The 23707-nt window shown below is 45.4% G+C and overlaps 2 protein-coding genes across 2 annotated transcripts in view; both read right to left on the reverse strand.

The window, feature by feature from the left end:
• cacna2d2a (calcium channel, voltage-dependent, alpha 2/delta subunit 2a) overlaps positions 1-23707 on the reverse strand; it is a 1197503-nt gene that overhangs the window by 263931 nt on the left and 909865 nt on the right. The window contains exons 9-10 of the mRNA XM_078209320.1: positions 19834-19884; positions 16173-16272 (exon numbers count right to left, since the gene is read on the reverse strand). Coding sequence (XP_078065446.1) covers positions 16173-16272; positions 19834-19884 — 151 coding nt within the window. The remainder of the gene's footprint in view (positions 1-16172; positions 16273-19833; positions 19885-23707) is intronic.
• On the reverse strand, positions 455-823 carry LOC144484575 (late histone H2B.L3-like). Its single transcript, XM_078203060.1, has one exon. It carries the CDS (start codon positions 821-823, stop codon positions 455-457), a length of 369 nt encoding a protein of 122 aa, XP_078059186.1.

Below are 23707 nucleotides of genomic sequence, written 5' to 3' on the forward strand. Positions count from 1 at the left end.
GCAACGAGAATTTCCAGGTGGTGGTGCGCCCAGGTATCCGCTGCTCTTGTCCTTCCAGATGGTAGCGGCCGTGGATTTGGAAGGTGCTGCCTAAGCAATCTTGGTGAGTTCCTGCAGTGCATCTTGTAGATGGTACGCACGGCTGCCACTGTTTGTCAGTGGTGGAGGGAGTGAATGTTTGTGGATAGGGTATTAATCAAATGAGCTGCGCTGTCCTAGATGGTGTCAAGCTTTTTCAGTGTTGTTGGAGCTGCACTCATGCAGGCAAGTGCAGAAGAAGGCCATTCGGCCCATCGAGTCTGCTCTGACCCTCCAAATGAGCACTCTACCCAGAACCACCCCCACCATACACCTGTAACTCTGTGCATTTACTATGACTATCTGTGTTCCATCACACTGCTGACTTGTGCCTTGTAGATGGTGGGTGTATTTTTCAGTGCATTGTACAGTTTTACTAGGAGCTAGTGTACTTGGTCACTACTTTTGTCCCCTCCAACACAGCATGCTTGGCTAGTTCCCCAGGCAGCAGCAGGCGCACGGTGGTCTGGATCTCTTGGGAGGTGATGATGCTGAGCTTGTTGTAATGGTCCAGGCGGAAAGCCTCGTCCGCGATGTGCTCAAAGATGTCATTGATGAATGAGTTCATGATGCTCATGGCTTTGGAGGAGATGCCAGTGTCGGGGTAAACCTGCTTCATCACTTTGTAGATGTAGATCGAGTAACTCTCCTTCCTGGACCACCTCCTCTTGTTGCTCTTCGTTGGCGGTTTCTTCTGGGCTTTCTTAGCGCCCTTCTTGGAAGCTTGTACTTTTTCTTCAGGCATGATGCATGCAGGTTGCAGACACAGGCGGGTTTTGGGGTGTCAGCAGGTGAGTTTGTGATGATACTAGAATCATAGAATCCCTACAGTGTAGAAGGGAGCCATTCGGCCCATCAAGTTTGCACCGACCACAATCTCACCCAGGCTCTATCCCCATAATCTCACATATCATAGAATCCCTACAATTCAGAAAGAGGCTTTTTGGCTCATCGAGTCTGCACCGACAATCTTACCCAAGTCCCATCCCCATAACCCCACATATTTTACCCACTAATCCCTCTAACCTACGCATCCTAGGGGCACCATAAGGAGCAATTTAGCATGGCCAATCCACCTGACCAGCACATCTTTGGATTGTGGGAGGCAACTGGAGCACCTGGAGGAAACCCACGCAGACATGGGGAGAACGTGCAAATTCCACACACAGTGACCCAAGCTGGGAATCAAACCCGCGTCCCTGGCGCTGTGAGGCAATAGTGCTAACCACTGTGCCACTATGCCACCCATTGGCCCTTTAATACTGTGCCTTTGAGAAATGTATTTTAGTCATGTTTCCCAGCAGTTTTTTTTCAAACAGGCCCTGGTAGTTTATTTGGGCACCAAAATGTCTGTAAGCAATGACCTCTAATAGTTACTGAAGAAATATAATGGAACCAGGGCCGGGGTTCTCCCAAAAAAATTCTAAGTCACCAATTCACGTGAAAACGGGAGTAATTCCCACTGTTTTTTTTAAGCGGGATTTTCAGATTGAATCTCCCACACTCTGCGCATCACAGAATACTTCAGTGGAATTCCATCTGAAAATCAGGGGGCATGGCCTATTCCCGCCGGAGAGGCCGGCTGCATAGTGCTGAGTGGGCCAGTACGCATGCACCAATCTGTCATCACCGAGTAGCCCCACATTGCCGACCTCCCAATCGCTGACCAGCCCCACAACCCCCTGATTACTGGCCTCTCGGTCTTGCCCAGGCAAGCCCCGATATCCCCAAACCACCCCCCACATCCGGATGGTCAGCCCAGATCATTGTCCATCTCCCTCTGCCACTGATCCCAAATGCAGAGTGGCAACCGGTCCCTCCACCCGCACCGACTGCCCGCCCTCCAATAGGCCTTGCCCCACCCACTTGGCACTGCCATTGCCTGGTGGGCAGTGCCACAGTGCCCCTTGGGCATTACCATTTGCCCTTGGGCAGTGCCAGAGGGCCAGGCTGGCACTGCCTAGGGGGCACCCACCACCTGGGGAGGCCTCCGTGGCCTCTGTTCAAAGAACAAAGAAAATTACAGCACAAGAACAGGCCCTTTGGCCCTCCAAGCCTGCACCAACCATGCTGCCCAACTAAAACCCCCTACCCTGCCGGGGACCATATCCCTCTATTCCCATCCTATTCATGTACTTGTCAAGACACCCTTTAAAAGTCACTACCGTATCCGCTTCCACTACCTCCCCCGGCAACGAGTTCCAGGCACCCATTACTCTCGGTGTAAAAAATCTGCCCGTACATCTCCTTTAAACCTTGCCCTTCGCACCTTAAACCTATGCCCCCTAGTAATTGACTCTTCCACCCTGGGAAAAAGTTCCTCTCGTGGGGTCAGGCCACCTGCTCCCCATTGGTGGGGAGCAGTTGTAAACCCTGCTGGAGTGAACCACTCTTGGCGGGGGAGGGAGGGGGGAGAGATGCTAGTGGGCCTGGAGACTTCAGTCCCAGGCCCACTAATCGGATGCAAATTGGGATTATAATATTGAAATCAGTTCCTTGCTGATTTCTGGTGTGGAGCTGACGACGCTTAAAATCATTGCTGCGGAGATGCGTGGAAGCCGTGGCATCTGGCAGGAAGCCCACGAAACGCCCCACCATTGATGTCTCCCTGCCCACTGTGCTGCTCGAGCAGCGCAGTTGCCTGGGAGAATTGCTCCCCATATTTATTTTAATCTGGGCTAATGCAGTGTCCTGGGGTTTTAATGATCTCTTGGGATTGCTGACTGGGGCTTGATTTGGGATGATTGAAAGTCAGGTGATGCCTGCATTATTTCTTGTTTTCTACCCCGGTGTTGGAAATCCTGCTGTTTGTGGGTTGTTAGCTAGGAGCTAGAGGCAAACAGTCTCTCTATCATTCTCTCTCTCTCTCAAGATGTGCTGAAAGTTCCAGGACCGGGCAGCCTCAGTTGTAATCCAACATTTCAAAGGACCAATTCACAACAGGTGTTAAAAGCTGCATCACGTGAGCATACTTGTTTTTTGTGCCAAGCCTAGAAAGGGGTGTATGTTTATAGGATATTGTTTGGCTTGGAACATTATAGTTAGCTGTTAAGGTTCATACAATATCATGATTGTTTTTTTCTGTAATTGCTAAAAGTTATGCTGATTTTTCTTATCATATGTTAACTGTGTTCTTAAACTTTGTTGATAAAAGCTTCCTAGTTTGTCACTTGATCCATACCTGGAGTGGAACACCTTATGCTCACCTGTGCAAATTCAAAGTGTAAAACATGGTCTAGGCTGACATTGTAAAATACCTTGGGGTTTCTGGCCTGGATCATAACAAATTACTCATCGCGGGATTCCTAGCCTTTGACCTGCTCTTCTAACCACAGTATTTATATAGAAACATAGAAACCCTACAGTGCAGAAGGAGGCCATTCGGCCCATCGAGTCTGCACCGACCACAACCCCACCCAGGCCCTACCCCCACATATTTTACCCGCTAATCCCTCTAACCTACGCATCCCAGGACTCTAAGGGACAATTTTTAACCTGGCCAATCAACCTAACCCGCACATCTTTGGACTGTGGGAGGAAACCGGAGCACCCGGAGGAAACCCACGCAGACACGAGGAGAATGTGCAAACTCCACACAGACAGTGACCCGAGCCGGGAATCGAACCCAGGACCCTGGAGCTGTGAAGCAGCAGTGCTAACCACTGTGCTACCGTGCCGCCCGTATAGCTAGTTCAGTTCAGTTTCTCATCAATAGTAATCTCCAGGATATTGATAGTTGGGGATTCAACAATGGCAATGCAATTGAATGTCAAGAAGCAATGGCTAGATTCTCCCTTGTTGAGAAGGTTATTCCCTGGCATGTGTGGCATGAATATTATTTGCCTAGGATACTATCCTAAGGAATTCCTGCAGTGATGTCCTGGAACTGAGATGATTGATCTCCAACAACCACACCATGCTCAGTGGTCTGTCCGGTTTCATTCATTCCTTGACTTTCTAGCTGTTTGACACAACTGAGCAGCCAATTAAGAGTCAATTGCATTTCTGTGGATCTGGTGTCACATGTAGGCCAGACCAGACCAGGTGTGGACAGCACATGTTCTTCCCCAAAGGGCATTAGTGAACCAGATGGATTTATCAGACGTTTAATTTTTCCATGATGGGATTCTAACCCAGGCCCCCAGAGTATTAACCTCTGTTGTGCTAAACCCCAGCACATTCACACTCGTGCTTATTTTCCAGTTTATGGTGAGTGTTTGCAAGTTGAAAGACACAGTTACAAATATTAGAAAGTATGCCGATACAGGTCATTTGACCCATCAGATCCATGCTGTGTTTATGCTCCACACAAGCCTCCTGTCATTCATTTAACCTCATCCATATATCATTCTATTCCTTTCTCCCCATATGCTTATCCTGTTTCCCTTTAAATGTAACTATGTTATTTGCCTCAACTACACCTTGAGGTAGTGAGTTCCGCATTCTAACCACCATCTGGATATGAAAGATCGTTCTGAATTTCCTACTGGATTTATTAGCAACTATCTTAAACCAATGGTCTCTCATTCCGATCTGGCCTACAATTGGGAAAAGCCCCTCTATATCTACCTCATCAAACACAGGAATCTGGCTGGCAAAAAACAGAGTATGCACAAATGATCTTTTTCTAATTGGCAGGATGTGATGAGTGGAGTCCTGCAAGGGTTTATGCTGGGGGCCGCAACGTTTTAGAATTTATATCAATGACTTAGATGAGGGGAGCGGGGGCATGGTTGCTAAATTTGCATACGTCACAAATATAGGGAGGCAAGTATGCCATTGAGAGGACATAAGATTACAGACAGATATAAATAAGTTGAGCAAGTAGGCAAAAATCTGGCAGATGGAGTATAACTTGGGAAAAGCTGGACTTGTTCACTTTGGCAAGAAGAATAAATTAGCAGAGCATTATAGCACTTACATGGAGAACAGCTGCAGAAATCTGAGGTGCAGAGGGATCTGGGTGTTATAAAAGTCATAAAAAGTTCGAATGCAGGTATAGCAAGTAATTAAGAAGGCTAATGGAATGCTATCCCATTCAATAGAATTGAACATAAAAGTAAAGATGTTATGCTTCAGTTATGAGGTGGAGATGCCGGCGTCGGACTGGGGTGAACACAGTAAGAGTTTTAACAACACCAGGTTAAAGTCCAACAGGTTGGACCTGTTGGAGTTTAACCTGGTGTTGTTAAAACTCTTACCATGCTTCAGTTACACAGGGCGTTGGTGAGATTGCATCTCGAATATTATGTGCTGTTTTGGTCTCCTTATTTAAGGAAGAATGTAAATGCATTGGAGGCGATTTACTAGATACCTGAAATGAGCGGGTTGTCTTATGAGGAAAAGTTAGACGCACAGGACTTGTTTCCATTGGAGTTTAGAAGAGTGAGGGGTGACTTGATTGAAGTGTATTAAAACCTAAATAGTCTAGACAAGGTGGATTTGGAAAGGGCGTTTCCTCTGCCCTTTTGGATGAGTCCAGAACTAGGTGGCACTGTTTTAAAACTGGGGCTCACCCTTTTAGGGCAGATATGCAAAGACTTGTTTCTGAGGTTTGTGTGATTTTGGAACCATCAGCCTCAGAAGGCGGTGGAGGTGGGGGTCATTGAATATTTTGAAGGTGGAGTTAGCCATATCCTTATTAGGCAAAGGAATCAAAGATTATCAGGGGTAAATGGGAATGTAGAACTTGAAATGCAAACAGATCAGCCATGACCTTATTGAAATGGTGGAGCAGGCTAAAGGGGCCAAATGGCTTACTTCTGCTCCTACTTCGTAGGTTCATATTATCAAGATATTGCGCCTTTAAGAAATATGTTTATATAATGTTTCTTGTAAAGGGTGTGTTTAGAATTCAGCTCTGAATACACGGTGCTGATTTGTCTGCACTAGGCAGCACCATGCTGGGAATGCAGGAAAATAATTGATTCTAGATAATGGGGTGTTTGTTTTAAGTTAATGTATTTTTGGTCTTTCTCCTGGGGTTTTAGTATGATTAGATGGGTTGACAAGAGACAGAGTCGTGTACCAATGGGAGGAGCTAAGCTTACAGAGAAAAGCATGTTTTCTGCTTGGTTCTGAAAGAAGCACGAGACCAGAAGACATAGGAGCAGAATTAGGCCACTCGGCCCATCGAGTCTGCTCCGCCATTCAATCGTGGCTGATATTTTTCTCATCCCCATTCTCCTGCCTTTTCCCATAACCTCTGATCCCTTTATTAATTAAGAACTTATCTACCTCTGTCTTAAAGACACTCAATGACGTGGCCTTCACAGCCTGAGGTTGTGTCCTCTGGTTCTAGTTTTTCTTACTAGTGGAATCATCCTCTCCACGTCCACTCTATCCAGGCCTCGCAGCATCCTGTAAGTTTCAATAAGATCCCCCCTCATCCTTCTAAACTCCAACAAGTACAGACCCAGAGTCCTCAACCGTTCTTCATATCTCTCTCTCTCTGGAAGCTGCTGTTTTGGAGCTGTCAGAAGACAGGTGTCTCTCTATCTCTTTCTCCAGGGGTGTTCAAAGGCTCTAGGAATGTTAACAAAAAGAAACACGCAAGCCTGTGTTCGTTGCTAGCTGATTTTGAAGCAGAGTTCAAGTCTATGAGGAACATTGCTTAAATTGAAACTGATAGAAATATGTGAGAATCTTGTCATGTTAAACAAAGAACAAAGAACAGTACAGCACAGGAAACAGGCCCTTCGGCCCTCCAAGCCTGTGCCGCTCCTTGGTCCAACTAGACCAATCGTTTGTATCCCTCCATTCCCAGGCTGCTCATGTGACTATCCAGGTAAGTCTTAAACGATGTCAGCGTGCCTGCCTCCACCACCCTACTTGGCAGCGCATTCCAGGCCCCCACCACCCTCTGTGTAAAAAACGTCCCTCTGATGTCTGAGTTATACTTCGCCCCTCTCAGCTTGAGCCCGTGACCCCTCGTGATCGTCACCTCCGACCTGGGAAAAAGCTTCCCATTGTTCACCCTATCTATACCCTTCATAATCTTGTATACCTCTATTAGATCTCCCCTCATTCTCCGTCTTTCCAAGGAGAACAACCCCAGTCTACCCAATCTCTCCTCATAGCTAAGACCCTCCATACCAGGCAACATCCTGGTAAACCTTCTCTGCACTCTCTCCAATGCCTCCACGTCCTTCTGGTAGTGCGGCGACCAGAACTGGACGCAGTACTCCAAATGTGGCCTAACCAGCGTTCTATACAGCTGCATCATCAGACTCCAGCTTTTATACTCTATACCCCGTCCTATAAAGGCAAGCATACCATATGCCTTCTTCACCACCTTCTCCACCTGTGTTGCCACCTTCAAGGATTTGTGGACTTGCACACCTAGGTCCCTCTGTGTTTCTATACTCCTGATGACTCTGCCATTTATTGTATAACTCCTCCCTACATTATTTCTTCCAAAATGCATCACTTCGCATTTATCCGGATCAAACCTTCTGCCACCTCTCCGCCCAATTTTCCAGCCTATCTATATCCTGCTGTATTGCCCGACAATGCTCTTCGCTATCCGCAATTCCAGCCATCTTCGTGTCATCCGCAAACTTGCTGATTACACCAGTTACACCTTCTTCCAAATCATTTATATATATCACAAATAGCAGAGGTCCCAGTACAGAGCCCTGCGGGACACCACTGGTCACAGACCTCCAGCCGGAAAAAGACCCTTCGACCACTACCCTCTGTCTCCTATGGCCAAGCCAGTTCTCCACCCATCTAGCCACTTCTCCTTGTATCCCATGAGCCTTAACCTTCTTAACCAACCTGCCATGTGGGACTTTGTCAAATGCCTTACTGAAATCCATATAGACGACATCCACGGCCCTTCCTTCATCAACCGTTTTTGTCACTTCCTCAAAAAACTCCACCAAATTTGTAAGGCACGACCTCCCTCTTACAAAACCATGCTGTCTGTCGCTAATGAGATTGTTCCGTTCTAAATGCACATACATCCTGTCTCTAAGAATCCTCTCCAACAACTTCCCACGGACGTCAAGCTCACCGGCCTATAATTTCCTGGGTTATCCCTGCTACCCTTCTTAAACAACGGGACCACATTCGCTATGTTTAAGTATTTCAGTTGGTAAAAGCTAATTCATTCATTATAGTTAAACTGTATTGTTAAAATAAAATTTTTGATAAAAGCTTCCTTGTGTGTCAATAGAATTACACCTGGAGTGAAGCACCTTATCCTCACTAATGTCAAAATGAAAAAAAAGTTGGAGTCTAGTCTAACTTCATAATATACTTGAAGTTTCTGATCTGGGTCGGCATTCTCCCAAAACAAAACTAAGTGCCCAAGGGGCAAGAAAACGGGAGATATTCCCGCCCATTTTTTGGGCATACTTACCAGAATGAATCTCCGACACTGCAATGCGAAGTGCCATAGTGTGATTCACTCTGAAAAGCGGTGGGTAGGGCCTATTCCTGCCCGAGAGGCCAGCAGCATAGTGCTGAGCGGGCCACCATGCATGCGCCAATCTATTGGAGAGAAAATTGGCGCGTGTGCACCGGCCCCCCCACCTTCGCCAGCCTCCTGATCGCTGGCCAGCCCCGGTCTCGCCACCTGGGGCAGGCCCAATATGCCCCCACCGATGGCCAGGCCCCATCACCCTCCTCCCTTCCTCCCCCACCGATCTGACTTGCAGTTTGTCAGCAGGTCCTCCCACACCATTCACACCCCCAATATGCCCCGCCCCCTTAGTACTGCCTGGTGGGCAGTGCCAAGATGCCCTGTGGGCAGTGCCAGTTTGCCCATTGGGCAGTGCCCCTTGCCCCCGACTTGCCAGGGGACAGCCTCAATGGTCTCTTTCCCCACCAGCAGGGTGAGGGCATCTGTTCCCTGTTAGTAGGGAGCTGTTGTAAACTCCACTGTTGGGAACCATTCCCAGCCGGGGGGCGAAGGAGGAGGTGGTAGAGGCTAGTGGGCCCGCTAATCATATGGAAATGTCAACCGCTTAAATAAATGTTTGGGAAACTTGTGACCAGCGTCCAAACCTCGCACAATGCCTCCTGCTGATGCCTTCTGGCTCGCTGTGCTGCTCTAACAAGATGTTCATTATCCTAAAGACCTCAAGTACGTCAGCTACATTATCCTTATCTACTTTTTCTGGTACTTTAAAACATTCAGTGTATTTGGTCAAACTTGATCTTCACATTGAAATCTGTGTTCACTATTTTTTTATATTTTCACCTTTCAGTGGTGTAGCAGTTACGCCACATATAATAACCTGGAAATTTAGGCTAATAATTCAGGGAATGTGAGTTCAAATCCCATGGCAGTTAAAGAATTTAAATTCAGTTTAAAAACACCTGGAAATACAAAGATGCTGCAAATAACAGAGGCGATGAAGTAGTCAGATTGCCATAAAAACCCAACTGTTTCACTACTCTGCTTTAGCAAAGGAAACTTACTGTCCTTACCCATTCTGCCTAAGTGTGACTCAAGAACCACAGCTGATTACAAAGTGCATTCTAATGTGACCTAGCAAGCCACTCAGTTATCAGACTGAGGGATCCAACTAGGGAACATACATTAAATGTCGGTTTTGCAAGTGATGGCCGCATTGTGAAAGTGAGTTAAATAAAGTCTGGATCCAGCATCCTCTGGAAACAAAATGCTGTAACCTCATCTTCAAAGCTCCCATCTACCACATCCCCAACTCATAAGAGGGAAACATGCATGAAATTCACACCAGCACTGAAAATTCACTAGGCCAAAGGCCCATGTAGTGACAACAGGTCCCTGATCAAAGGGTCAATGGAGATCTCCCTCCGTAAAAAGGTGTCATGCCCAGTCGTAATTTGAACTTCAAACTAATTTTATATTTTTAAAAACTATGAAAAGCTGGAAAAGATGGCCACCCATGGTCACCTGACTTCTTTTGTGGATTAGAACCACTTCTCTGTCTCAAGAGGAAACGATGATGTGGAGAGGAAACAAGAGGAAACCACAGAACATTCCAGACTGATGTGAGTTGATGCCCTTCCCTGAAAACAATCAAAGGAGTATTAACTGATTTGAATGGATCATTCTAATGCAAAGACACAGACCGTCTCAAACACACAACACAAGATGTAGAATGAATACGAGTGCCACACATTATTTGGAAAAGAGCTTGTACTTGTGAAAAGCCACCGAGGGACAGCTACGTTTTCTTTGCCTATTCCAAAGATCAGCTAGGTGCAGGCTTCATGAAAGCCACCAGAAGCACCAGTTCAACCAGTTTGTGAACCAGGCTCAGAAACAGCTGTGAAACATCTGGCAGCCAGAATACACAGTCTTCAAAGTTTGCCTGAGAGTCAACCACTTAGATATTTGACGACAAGAAACCTCACAATCTGGTGTGAATTCTTTGCTTTACAAGACCCTCACTTCCCCTTTAAATGGATCTGCTACCTGGGCGACTGAAGATGGTAAATCAGAGACTGAGATAATTGTAAGCAGTAAATGTGTACGATCTTTATCTGCTGCACAGACTGTGTGTGGTGGTGAGTGAATGGTTGTGATGTTGCATTTAATTCGGGGTAAATTAGTGATATAAAAAAATCTCCTTTATTTAAATTCATCAAAGCTTGCTGCTGAATCTTATTAACCTTTTTTATCTCTTGTGAAAGTGCTGACCCATGCCAAGAATGAGTCCCATGGGTGCTGATTACCACTGATACTTTGCCGCATCTGAGTTTAAAATAGTGAGTGTATTCAACAGGAACATATTACAAACATGTATTTCCCTTACAAGTCACTGACAACAATCAGGAGTGGGAATCCTGGTTGCCACTTGCCCTCTTCAATATGAACTGCTGAGACCCCATCACCGCTATGTCTCAGATCAGCTAACTCAATCCAGACCAAGGGTTAAAACTGCGACCCTCAGGTCCACATGATACCAAGAATTTACTAACTGAGGTTTTGGGGCCGGTCCTAGGAGTGCTTTTAATTAGAAAATAGACTAAAATAGCCTGGCTGGTTCCATTTAATTGGTAAATAGCAATTAGTGAGAAGGTCAGGAGTTATTAACCTTCCCAAAGCAGAGTCTTAAATCAAGTGAATAAAAATGCTAAGAGGCCGTTTAATGTGATGTTTGCATTTATACTTCATGATAACATCCGTAGCAATACAATTTCTTCATCTTCAAACAGATCCTCAGCATCCAGGGTCCGAAACATGGATTAAAAATAAAGTTTCAGGCTAAAACTGTAGAATATTTAGGTTAAGTGAAGAGTTGCTTTTCCTTTGTTGAATAGCATGACGTCGGGGAGACGGGGGAAGGGTAGGAATGCAGAGTGCTGTAGTGGGTGTGGTGTTTTTACAGTATTTGTTTATTTTGTGAAATCTATTTTTGAGATTTTTTATCTGAGAGAAGGTGTCATGAATGTCTTCGGATAAAGGCAGGTAAAATAGGAGGACATCACTAGTATAGAGGAAGGTGTTCTACATTGGCACTCTTACCTCTCAGTCACAAGTTTGTGGGGTTAGTTCTCCCTCCAGAGATTTGAGCACATGTTCTGGGTTGCAACTCCAATGGGAAAAGATGATCTTATTGATATCTATGGAATTTTGCTGTGTATAAATTGGCTGCCATATTTGTCCACAAATGACAAAACTATTCTCGTGCATTCATTGGCTTTGAAGGGGTTTCAGATGTCTTGAAGATGAGGAAACTTCTGTATAAATGCACGTTCTTTCTTAAGGTCAACCTAGATGTGATGCGGAACAGCCTTCTGGAGAGTGATGGCCATGCTTTGCCAGTGGGAAGCGTGGTGCTGGACAGCAGTGAATGCATTCACTTGCTGAGTAGGTGTATCACTGCACTAAAACTATCAAAGGTATCCAGAACATCAGTGTTTATAAAACGGTAGGAGTAGAGAGTCTAAAGACCTTGACTCAATTCATTTCTTATTCTATATTGCAGCACCTAGAGGAGAGTGTGAGAGGATGACACTGGGACAGACAGTCAGCAGCACCTCGAGAACAGTGTGAGAGAAGATTGAAAACAGCGCAAGAGTTCAGGGAGAAATATGAGTGCTGGCTTGGAGTTTGGAGCTCCTGAGGTGATGTCAGGATTCAAAAGTGACGAGGGACAAGTGGAAGCAGCTGATTGGGTGAGCATTTACTACTTTTATGGCTTATAGTTTGTAAGGTCCTTATTTTGCGATCTATAGTTTGTAAGATCTATATTCTGCAGTCACGAGGACCGGGAAGAAGGACACTTGAGTAATTTGCATTATTTGATCTCCAAAATTTTTAAGTTAAAGGGCTAAGTCATGGTAGGAGAGCTCAAAGCTGTGGCATGCTCCCCAAAGAACAAAGAACAATACAGCACAGGAACAGGCCCTTCGGCCCTCCAAGCCCACGCCGCTCCCTGGTCCAAACTAGACCATTCTTTTGTATCCCTCCATTCCCACTCCGTTCATGTGGCGATCTAGATAAGTCTTAAACGTTCCCAGTGTGTCCACCTCCACCACCTTGCCCGGCAGCGCATTCCAGGCCCCCACCACCCTCTGTGTAAAATACGTCCTTCTGATATCCGTGTTAAAACTCCCCCCCCCCCGCCCCCTCACCTTGAACCTATGACCCTTCGTGAACGTCACCACCGACCTGGGAAAAAGCTTCCCACCGTTCACCCTATCTATGCCTTTCATAATTTTATACACCTCTATTAGGTCACCCCTCATCCTCCGTCTTTCCAGTGAGAACAACCCCAGTTTACCCAATCTCTCCTCATAACTAAGCCCTTCCATACCAGGCAACATACTGGTAAACCTCCTCTGCACTCTCTCTAAAGCCTCCACGTCCTTCTGGTAGTGTGGCGACCAGAACTGGGCGCAGTATTCCAAATGCGGCCGAACCAACGTTCTATACAACTGCAACATCAGACCCCAACTTCTATACTCTATGCCCCGTCCTATAAAGGCAAGCATGCCATATGCCTTATTCACTACCTTCTCCACCTGTGACGTCACCTTCAAGGATCTGTGGACTTGCACACCCAGGTCCCTCTGCGTATCTACACACTTTATGGTTCTGCCATTTATCGTATAGCTCCCTCCTACGTTAGTTCTACCAAAATGCATCACTTCCTGATACATGGGAAGCTGGGAACATTTCCAGTGCCTGGGACAGCATGTGTGCAGAAAGTGTCTCCAGCTGCAGCTCCTGGAAGTCCGTATTCCGAAGCTGAAGCAATGATTGGGGGCACTGTGGCGTATCTGCAATAGGATCAGTGGGAGAGGCAGGGAGAAAAGTGATCGGGGCTGGCCCAGGAGGGGGTTCCAAAAGGCCGACGATCGGAGGTGGGGTGTGTTGGGAAGCCAGTGATCAGGAGGCCAGCGCACGCATGCGTCGATCTCCTCATTGACAGATCAGTGCATGCGCAGTGGCCCGCTCAGCACTATGCTGCCTGCCTCTTGGGTGGAATGAGGCCCCGCCCCCACTTTCCAGTGTGAATCTCTCTAAGGCACTCTGTGGTGCACAAAGTGTTGGAGATTTGGTCCAGGTCAGTTTCCCTGCCCATTGGGCACTTAGTTTTGTTTTGGGAGCCATGGTGGAATTTTCTATTCTGGAGGCTAAGTCATGTGACAGGCAGGAAAGTCGGCATGATTCCCGCTGGGTGGTGGGACAGGTGAACAAGTGTAATAGAAATCATAGAAACCCTACAGTGCAGAAGGAGGCCATTCGGCCCATCGAGTCTGCACCGACCACAATCCCACCCAGGCCCTACCCCCACATATTTACCCGCTAATCCCTCTAACCTACGCATCTCAGGACTCTAAGGGGCAATTTTTAACCTGGCCAACCAACCTAACCCGCACATCTTTGGACTGTGGGAGGAAACCGGAGCACCCGGAGGAAACCCACGCAGACACGAGGAGAATGTGCAAACTCCACACAGACAGTGACCTGAGCCGGGAATCGAACCCGGGACCCTGGAGCTGTGAAGCAGCAGTGCTAACCACTGTGCTACCGTGCTTTGAGTTCATTAATTATACATCGGTAATGAGTTTGGCTAATCTCATGGCAGGGCAGGCAGAGGTTGCCCGCTGCACCATTACCTCATGGGGTCAAGGTCCTGGCACCATTTTTAAAGGGCACTGGGACACACTTTCACTCATTGCAGGGCAGGCGCTCTGCAGTCTCCCTTGTCCCCTTTCCTTCGGTTCCTCTTTCCCCCTCATTTGGTTTTCCTCACATAGGAGTCCTTGTGGTCTCAGTTCATTTTAAAGAAGCTGGCAGGTGTGAGCAACCATATCCTGGGACATACAAGGGTACCTCCGGCATTGCCTGCTTCTTATCTCTCGATAAAAGCACTCCTGGTGACAGACCCAGGCCAATGTTTGCTATTGCAGTGGTCCATGTTCACCTGCATCTTGACCTTCTAAAGGCCCTGCTGCACTTGCTGCTCAGGTCTTTGCTCCTCCTGGCTCTGTACCAACCGGCACTTTGCCCTCTGTCTCCACATCCGGATAAGAGCCATTAGGAAGGCAGGTTGCCTGCAGCCTGCAAAATCAATGTCTCAGTGGACGTGTAAACAAATTGAAGTGATACATTAAATGAGCATGTCCTTTTCAGGTTTTCCTCTATCTCAAAGTCAGCAGACAAGTGCGAAGCTTCCATCTAGAAATGTGTCATAGAAACTCTACAGTGCAGAATGAGGCCATTCGGTCCATCAAGTCTGCACCGACAACAATCCTACCCCAGGCCCTATCCCCAAAATCCCACACATTTACCCCGCTAATCCCTCTAACCTACACATCCCGGACACTAAGGGCAACTTAGCATGGCCAATGCACCTAACCCGCACAGCTTTGGACTGTGGGAGGAAACCGGAGTACCCAGAGGAAACCCACGCAGAAACGGGGAGAATGTGCTACCTCCACACGGAAAATGACCCAAGCCGGGAATCAAACCCAGGTCCCTGGTGCTGTGAGGTAGCAGTGCTAACCACTGTGCCACCGTGCCGTACATCTAGATATGGCATCCTCACTCTTTCCAGATAAAGAACATCCTGGAGGACCAGAGAGGGGTGTTCGTCCCATTCACACATGAATGCATATGGAAGCATTGCTCTTTGACCAGGAATGAGAGTCGTGTGCAAGAATCCTCACATGGACACTTTTCTGCTTGTTCACAGTTTCAAAACAGCAGCTGCATTTAAAAGTGCATCGGCCTTCAGTTAGAAGTGATTTTGTTCCCCAGGTTTCTGAAACATGACTTGGGGATTTTACACATGGAGGTCACTCAGGAGCAAGAAAAAGGAGGGAGACTGAGGGAGAGGGGAGACTGAGGGAGAGGGGAAACCAAGGGAGATGGATTGGGGAAACAGAATGAGGGGTAAAGGGGAAATTGAGGGAGAGGGAAAGTCAAAACAGAGGGACAGGGAGAGGAGAAAATGATGGAGGGGGAAAAGGGGAAACTGAAAGAGGGGAATGGAGAAAACTGTGGAAGAGGAATAAAAATAAAGCTCTAATTTCACTGATGCCCCCAACTGCCAACTCCTGAAATCCTGATACCACTTATTCCCAAATCTTCTGTGCTCTCACCACTGGACTCCAACGATGTCACAGATCTCTGTCGAGTTGGTGAGCTGGACATCACTAATGTTAGAGAGCACCAGGATATAGGTGGGGGTGAGGGTGTATGCAGATTTCCTGGGCTGCTGTAGACAGATTTTGGGGAAGAAATCCCTGATTCTGGGAAACTCCCAGTCAAACCTGCAGGATTGGGTGCTGGGAGCAATACTTTATATAGGTGACATCAAAGGTAGATTTAAAGAAGTCATATGACCACTTCTAGAAATTATGACACAACAACCAAGGCTCCTGGGAGCTTTTCCAGAAATATTACATGATTTATAATTGTCTCATATCTCATTTTGAGAAAGCTTAAAAATTAGACAGAAGCTGGACAAACTGATAAGGTTATTTAACCCATGAGATACAGGAAATTCCTGTCACTACTTCACCCACCAACTGCAGACCATAGCCTGTTCATCTCTGTAAAGAATAAACATATTGTATATATATTCTGTCCAAGTCCATTAGGGCATGTGTTTTGCAATATTAGATCCAGTACTTACCGAAACAACATTCACATAGTCATCATCAGACAGTGTGTCCAGCATCTCCACAACAGATGTCTTCATCAGCTTCAAGGTAAGGCCACTGACACTGCCGCTTCTGAAAAGTGACAAAGTACATCAATGTGGCCCTTCAGAGGTTGACACAGATATGAATATACAGATACGCACACAAACACACAATCAGACAGACAGACACACAGACAAACAGGCACAGAGACAGACAGACATGCACACACGCCAGCATCTTCCACTGTGGTGTTTTGGTGTTTAAGTTGAGTGCCAGGATGACTTGCTAATGCTTGCATAAACATGACATTGTTCATTGAGAAGCTAGAGCCACCCTCCCTTTAGAGTCCTGAGAAATGAATTGCTAAAGTTCATCCTGCTGTCAGGAAATTGATTTTTGGCCTCATGCATAATTATGTTCCTCAGCCCACCAAGCTTCCTGCTGCTGGCAGCACTGGAAGATTCCATCCATGGACACGGATAAAGCCACACAGACAAACACATGCACACACAAAGGCACAGACCTGTTAACACACAGACATAGAGGTATTCATGCACACACAGGCACAGGTATGTTCACACACACTTGGACGGACATGTCCACATACAGACACATTCACACACACACACACATGGTAATGTGCACACAGAGACGGATACATTCACAAACAGGCCAGTGTACATGTTTCTGGATCTATACATTGTTGAGGCTGCACCAAATCATAGATTGGGAGGTAAGTGTGGCAGGTTCAGAATTTAAAAGGTTCAGTCTATTCCCCAATCTCAGGGTCAATCACCTTTGCTTCTTTTTAGCTAAATGATTGTGACAATGAAACAAGCATTAACATTGCAATCATTCCCCGAACTATTAAAACAAGCACAATTGTAACATGTAAACATTTCATGGACACCTTTAACACCAACCCCCTCCGCAAAAAAGATGGGTTTGGTTCAGATGGCACATTAAAATTATCAAAATCTGAATTATGACCCTCACCTTCAATTCGACTGGGCAGCCTCTGGTTTAAACTGAGGCAGCACAAGGGATGGGCAGCCAACTTGATCACAGGAGGCTGGTTGGCAATTTAAATATTATAATGAGGCTGTGTCTCATATTTAACCATTAATTTAGATTTGACAACCATTTCTCTAACCAAGCATTCCTTAAGCAATCGAGAGACTAAAGAGACCTGAGGACTGTTGGACCTGCGAGGTAAGTGCCTTTCAACTTACCTGCTAAATTCACTTTACCTGCTTCACCAGCCTGCCATGATTCAAAACACAAGACCTTTCTGATTTCTCCCAACCCACCATGATCTCTGTAGTTGAAGAATCCAGTACACTAAGGATTAACCTGGGATGGAGTACAGTACCATCTACTGGTGGTGTAAGAAGGCATCTGACCTCGAGCTTAGTTCAACAGTGTAGGGCTACATAGCAACATGAAGGACACTCCATGAAGTCCCCTCCATACCTGTGCCCTCTTCTGCAAAAATGAACATAGTTTAGTAATGCCAATAAAGACTTCTTGGTAACTACTGAAAGACTGCTTAATGGTGTCTGAGCAGTACACACCTCAGATAGTGACAACCTAAAGAAAAATCTCCTTTTCCAATCTCTTCCCATCTCTTGACCAGTCAGATTCCCCTCCTAATCCTCGATCTCTCCACGACCTTGCCGATCTCCTCACTTCCTTTCCGATCTCTCCTATCCGTTCCAATCACTCCCAATAATTCTGATCTCTTCTACTTATTCCGATCTCTCTTCACCATTCCGTTTTCCCAACATTTCCGATATCCCCTGACCATTATGATCTCCTCCTGACTATTCCAATTTCCCCACAACCATTCCGATCTCCCATGAGCAATCTGATCTCTCCCATTGTGAGCTCACACTGACCATTCGATTGACCTTCAACCATTCTGATATCCCCCAATCATTCCGACCACTCTCGATAATTCTGATCACTCGCGACCATTCCGATTTCCCAACATTTCCAATCTCTGCCCGACTATCGCAATCGCCTCCCGCCCCGGCCCCTCCGGCCCGGCCTCTCCCATCCATTAAGAATTCCCCCTGACCACTCTGATCGCCCTCGCATCAATTCCGATCTCAGCCATTCATTCCGGTCACACCCCAACTTTTCCGATCTCGACCTGACCATTCTGATCTCCACATTACTATTCCAATCACCCTTCCCTCCACTGATGTCGCCCAGACCAATTTGAATTTCCGTGAAGCATTCCGATCTCTCCAAGGTGAATCAGAGGATTCATTTGAAGTAAAACAAAGATCGATTAATAATCCATGTGTTTGCAGAGTCTCTTGAACAAACTCAAACACTTGTATGTTTAGCTGCATGGGGCCCTTTCTTTCTTCAGTTCCAAGAAACTAATACAAAAGAAATACAGGAAAGATAGTGAAAGTGGTAGAGGGGAAAAGTAGCCTTAATGATTAAGGATAAAATTACTTCAATGGTAGGAAAGGATATAACGAGAGGTAAGCAGACAGTGAAGAATTTATGAATAGAATTAAGAAATAGGAAAAGATTCAGGACTGCAGTGGGAATTGTGTATAGACCCTCTGGCAGTGACTAAGCAGTGGTAGTGTGTATTAATGCTGAGTGAGATTAGACAAGCATGTAGGAAAGGCAGAGTGGTTTGGGCAAAGCAGACTAGCACATACCAAAAAAGGTAATATAATTCTAGAGTGTGTGTCTGAAACAACATGTTCTGGAACCAGCAAAATGACATGCCACATTAGATTTAGTACTGATGTAATGAGCCGAATTGATTACCAGCCTAATGGTACGTGATTATTTATTTAGTAGTGATCATAATAAAATTACGTTTAACACTGTTCTTGAAGAGAAGAAATGTGCAACAGCTTTGAAAGTTTGAGATTTAGATAAAGCTGGCATCAATGGGATCAGATGGATGCTGTCCACAGTAAACTAGATAAACCTGTTATTGGGTCGAACAACAAAAGATCAATGGGAAATAAAAATGTGATACAGAATCAATTTATACCTGGAAAAGGACAAGATTTCTACTTGTCAAAAAAGACAGCCATAGACAACTAAAACTAAAAGAAAAACACATTCAAAAATGCGAACTATAGCAGAGATCCTGGTAGATATTAGTGATACAAAGAAAAATAAACTGGCAAAAAACAATGAAAAAAGCTTCTGCCTTTATCAACAATGCAGGGAGCGCACATATGATGTGCACAACAGGCATACGTACCCCATCCCAACGCTTAGATGCCCATTTGCAGCCAGAAATCAGGCGTGGCACCATAGAATTTCCAGGCCCCTGTCTCACATTTCCATTTCCCAGACCCTTCTGGGTAAAACAGTTATTTTTTGCTAATATATGTGTCAGGAGTTAGGATCCAATGTGAAACGAATGGCAACAGAATGGTGTGTTGACATGCTCGGATGTTAGTTCCCTGTCAGGGGAATACAATGTGCCCAGAAATGTAAGAAAAGAAAAATACTGCAGATGCTGGGAATCAGAACTAAAAACCGAAGTGCTGGAAATACTCAAAAGGTCTGGCAGCATCTGTGGAGAGGGAAACAGCGTTAACATTTCGAGTTGAATATGAATCTTTGACTCAACCCTGACCAGCGGTTCTGTTAATGAGTACTTACACATCAACTATAATCATCATGTCCTTGGGAGATGAGGCACCTTGGATATACCTGCAATGAAATGAAGCCAGAAAAAGGCTGGTTAGTCCCCAAAAGCTTCAAGCGACAAGGTCAGAGCAAATCATATGCGGCATCTTGCAGTGAATGGTTCTGTTAGGGAGACTAATTACTTCAAAAAATAGATTTAGCTGCTGCATGAAGGGATGAATAATATTTTCTCTTTCAAAAACAGAGCCTGTGATTGCTGCATCATTATTAGGACCGTGATACAGAATCTGCTTTGGTATTGCAAATGAAACATCATGAGCAATTAAAAATACAGACCCATGTTGCAGCAAACTACACAATCTGCTGCATGCATGGCCTGATCATTAACATTGACAGACATTGGGCTCACACCCTAGCTCTATGCTCAAATCCCTGGGATTCAGACAGATATCGTGCTCAGACCCAGGGGGTGTTTGGGACAGATTCTGAGAAAAACAGTCTAGTTCTTTGTGCAAGAACAAAGCTGATTATGTTGATAAAAATTTTGTTGATTGCAAACCTTTTTCATTTTTATTTGAGAAGTTGATTGCTATAATATTTGCTGCATTTCTATTCTGTACATGTGTATTTATATGTATATATGTATGTGCGCACGTAGGTATATCTGTATGCGGATGTGTTTTTTGATATGTGTGGCTACAAGTAGATGGTTGGTTATCATTTACAAAAAACAAAGAAAATTACAGCACAGGAACAGGCCCTTCGGCCCTCCAAGCCTGCACCGACCATGCTGCCTGACTGAACTAAAACCCCCTATGCTTCCGGGAACCATATCCCTCTATTCCCATCTCATTCATGTACTTGTCAAGACGCCCCTTAAAAGTCACTACCGTATCCGCTTCCAAGACCTCCCCTGGCAACGAGTTCCAGGCACCCACCACTCTCTGTGTAAAAAATCTGCCTCGTACATCTCTTTTAAAACTTGCCCCTTGCACCTTAAACCTATGCCCCCTAGTAATTGACTCTTCCACCCTGGGAAAAAGCTTCTGATTATCCACTCTGTCCATGCCTCTCATAATCTTGTAGACTTCTATCAGGTCTCCCCTCAACCTCCGTCGCTCCAGTGAGAACAAACCAAGTTTCTCCAACCCCTCCTCATAGCTAATGCCCTCCATACCAGGCAACATTCTGGTAAATCTTTTCTGTACCTTCTCCAAAGCCTCCACATCCTTCTGATAGTATGGTGACCAGAATTGAACACTATATTCCAAGTGCGGCCTCACTAAGGTTCTATAAAGCGGCAACATGATTTGCCAATTTTTAAACTCAATACCCCGGCCGATGAAGGCAAGCATGCCGTATGCCTTCTTGACTACCTTCTCCAACTGCATTACCACTTTCAGTGACCTGTGTACCTGTATACCCAGATCCCTTTGCCTATTAATACTCCTAAGGGTTCTGCCATTTACTGTATATTTCCTATCTGTATTAGACCTTCCAAAATGCATTACCTCACATTTGTCCGGATTAAACTCCATCTGCCATCTCTCCGCCCAAGTCTCTAACTGATCTATATCCTACTGTATCCTCTGATGGTCCTCATCGCTATCCGCAAATCCACCAACCTTTGTGTCGTCCACAAACTTACTAAACATTTTCTTCCAAATCATTTATATATATTACAAACAGCAAAGGTCCCAGCACTGATCCCTGAGGAACAAAACTTGTCACAGCCCTCCATTCAGAAATGCACCCTTCCACTGCTACCCTCTGTCTTCTTTGAACGAGTAAGAGTTTTAACAACACCAGGTTAAAGTCCAACAGGTTTATTTGGTAGCAAATGCTCTTTGACCCCACGAGCCAGTTTTGTATCCACCTTGCCAGCTCACCTCTGATCCCATGCGACTTCACCTTTTGCGCCAGTCTGCCATGAGAGACCTTGTCAAAGCCTTACTGAAGTCCATGTAGACAACATCCACTGCCCTACCCTCATCAATCATCTTCGTCACTTCCTCGAAAAACTTGATCAAGTTCGTGAGACACGACCTCCCCTTCACAAAACCATGTTGCCTCTCACTAATACATCCACTTATTTCCAAGTGGGAATAAATCCCGTCTCGAAGAATCCTCCCCAATAATTTCCCTACCACTGATGAAAGGCTCACCGGCCTGTAATTACCTGATTATTCTTGCTACCCTTCTTAAACAAAGGAACAATATTGGCTATTCTCCAAGCCTCTGGGACCTCCCCTGTAGCCAGTGAGGATACAAAGATTTCTCTCAAGGCCCCATCAATATCCTCCCTTGCCTCTCTCAGTATTCTGGGATATATCCCCTCAGGCCCTGGGGACTTGTCTACCTTAATGTTTCTCAAAAACCCCAATACCTCCTCCTTTTTGATCTCAACATGACTCAAACTATCTACACATCCTTTCCCAGACTCATCATCCACCAAGTCCTTCTCTTTGGTGAATACTGACGCAAAGTATTCATTTAATACCTCGCCCATTTCCTCTGGCTCCACACATAGATTTCCTCCTTTGTCTTCGAGTGGGCCAACCCTCTCCCTGGCTACCCTCTTGCTCTTTATATAGGTGTAAAAAGCCTTGGGATTTTCCTTAATCCTGCTGGCCAATGCTTTTTCATGACCCCTTTTAGCTCTTCTTATTCCTTGCTTAAGTTTCTTTCTACTTTCCTTGTATTCCACACTTGCTTCGTGTGTTCCCAGCCTCCTAGCTTTGACAAATGTTTCCTTTTTCTCTTTGACGAGGCTCACAATATCTCTCATTGTCCAAGGTTCCCAAAACTTGCCATACTTATCCTTCTTCCTTACAGGAATGTGCCGGTCCTAAATCCCTATCAACTTACACTTGAAAGCCTCCCACATGCCAGATGTTGATTTGCCCTCAAACATCTGCCCCCAATCTACATTCTTCAGTTCCTGCCTAATATTGTTGAAATTTACCTTCCCCCAATTTAGCATCTTAACTTGAGGACTACACTTATCTTTATCCATCAGTACCTTAAAGCTTATTGAATTGTGGTCACTGTTCCCGAACTTCTCCACTACTGAAACATCTCTGCAACTAAGTAATTTGATGGTTAAAATACAAAACAAAATCTGATGATGTGATGCTCCATTGTTTTTCCAAAGTCCTGGGAATGTACATGATTGATGAGTAGCTAAAGAAATTTATAGAAAATTTTTTTTTTTGTTATGCTGGGTTCATGATGAGAAACTTATCCAGGATAGGGAAGGTAAGAAATAAGTCTTCTAACCAAAGAAACTTAAGTATCCAGAGCAAGAGAGGCAGAGAAGATTCCAAAACATCACTAAATGAAGTTGGAAAGGACTGAAGAAGAATGTGGATTAATGAAACCACTGTGGTAATAATGGCACTTATGTATAATAAGGCTGCAGCTGTGTACAGTCTCACAGACCTCTCTAAGATCTATGTACTTGTGATTCTTTGACATGCCTCTTTTCTTTACGTACTTCAGAAATGGAACTCTGTCCACTTGGTCATCTGGCCCATGGTCTCGCCCGCTCTGCAACCCCAACTGTCCCTACTGCTCTTTGGGACCACTATGCTCCTCCAATTCCAACCACTGGGACATCCTCGATTTTAATCATTCCTTGATTGGTGGCGATGCCCTCAGCTGTCCAAACACTAACCTCTGGAATTCTTTCCCTGAACCTCACCACCCCACTACCACTCTCTTTAAAACTCTACCTACAACCTACCTCATTGACCAAGCTTTTGGTCATCTGGTCTAATAGCTTTTTATATGACTTGGTGCTAAATTTTGTTTGATGACACCCCTGTGAACTTTGCGAGGTCTTAAAGACACTATATAAATGCAAATTATTGTTGAGGGCATGTTG

This window comes from Mustelus asterias, chromosome 3 (assembly GCF_964213995.1).
Source record: "Mustelus asterias chromosome 3, sMusAst1.hap1.1, whole genome shotgun sequence".
In the NCBI taxonomy this organism is placed as follows: Eukaryota; Metazoa; Chordata; class Chondrichthyes; order Carcharhiniformes; family Triakidae; genus Mustelus; species Mustelus asterias.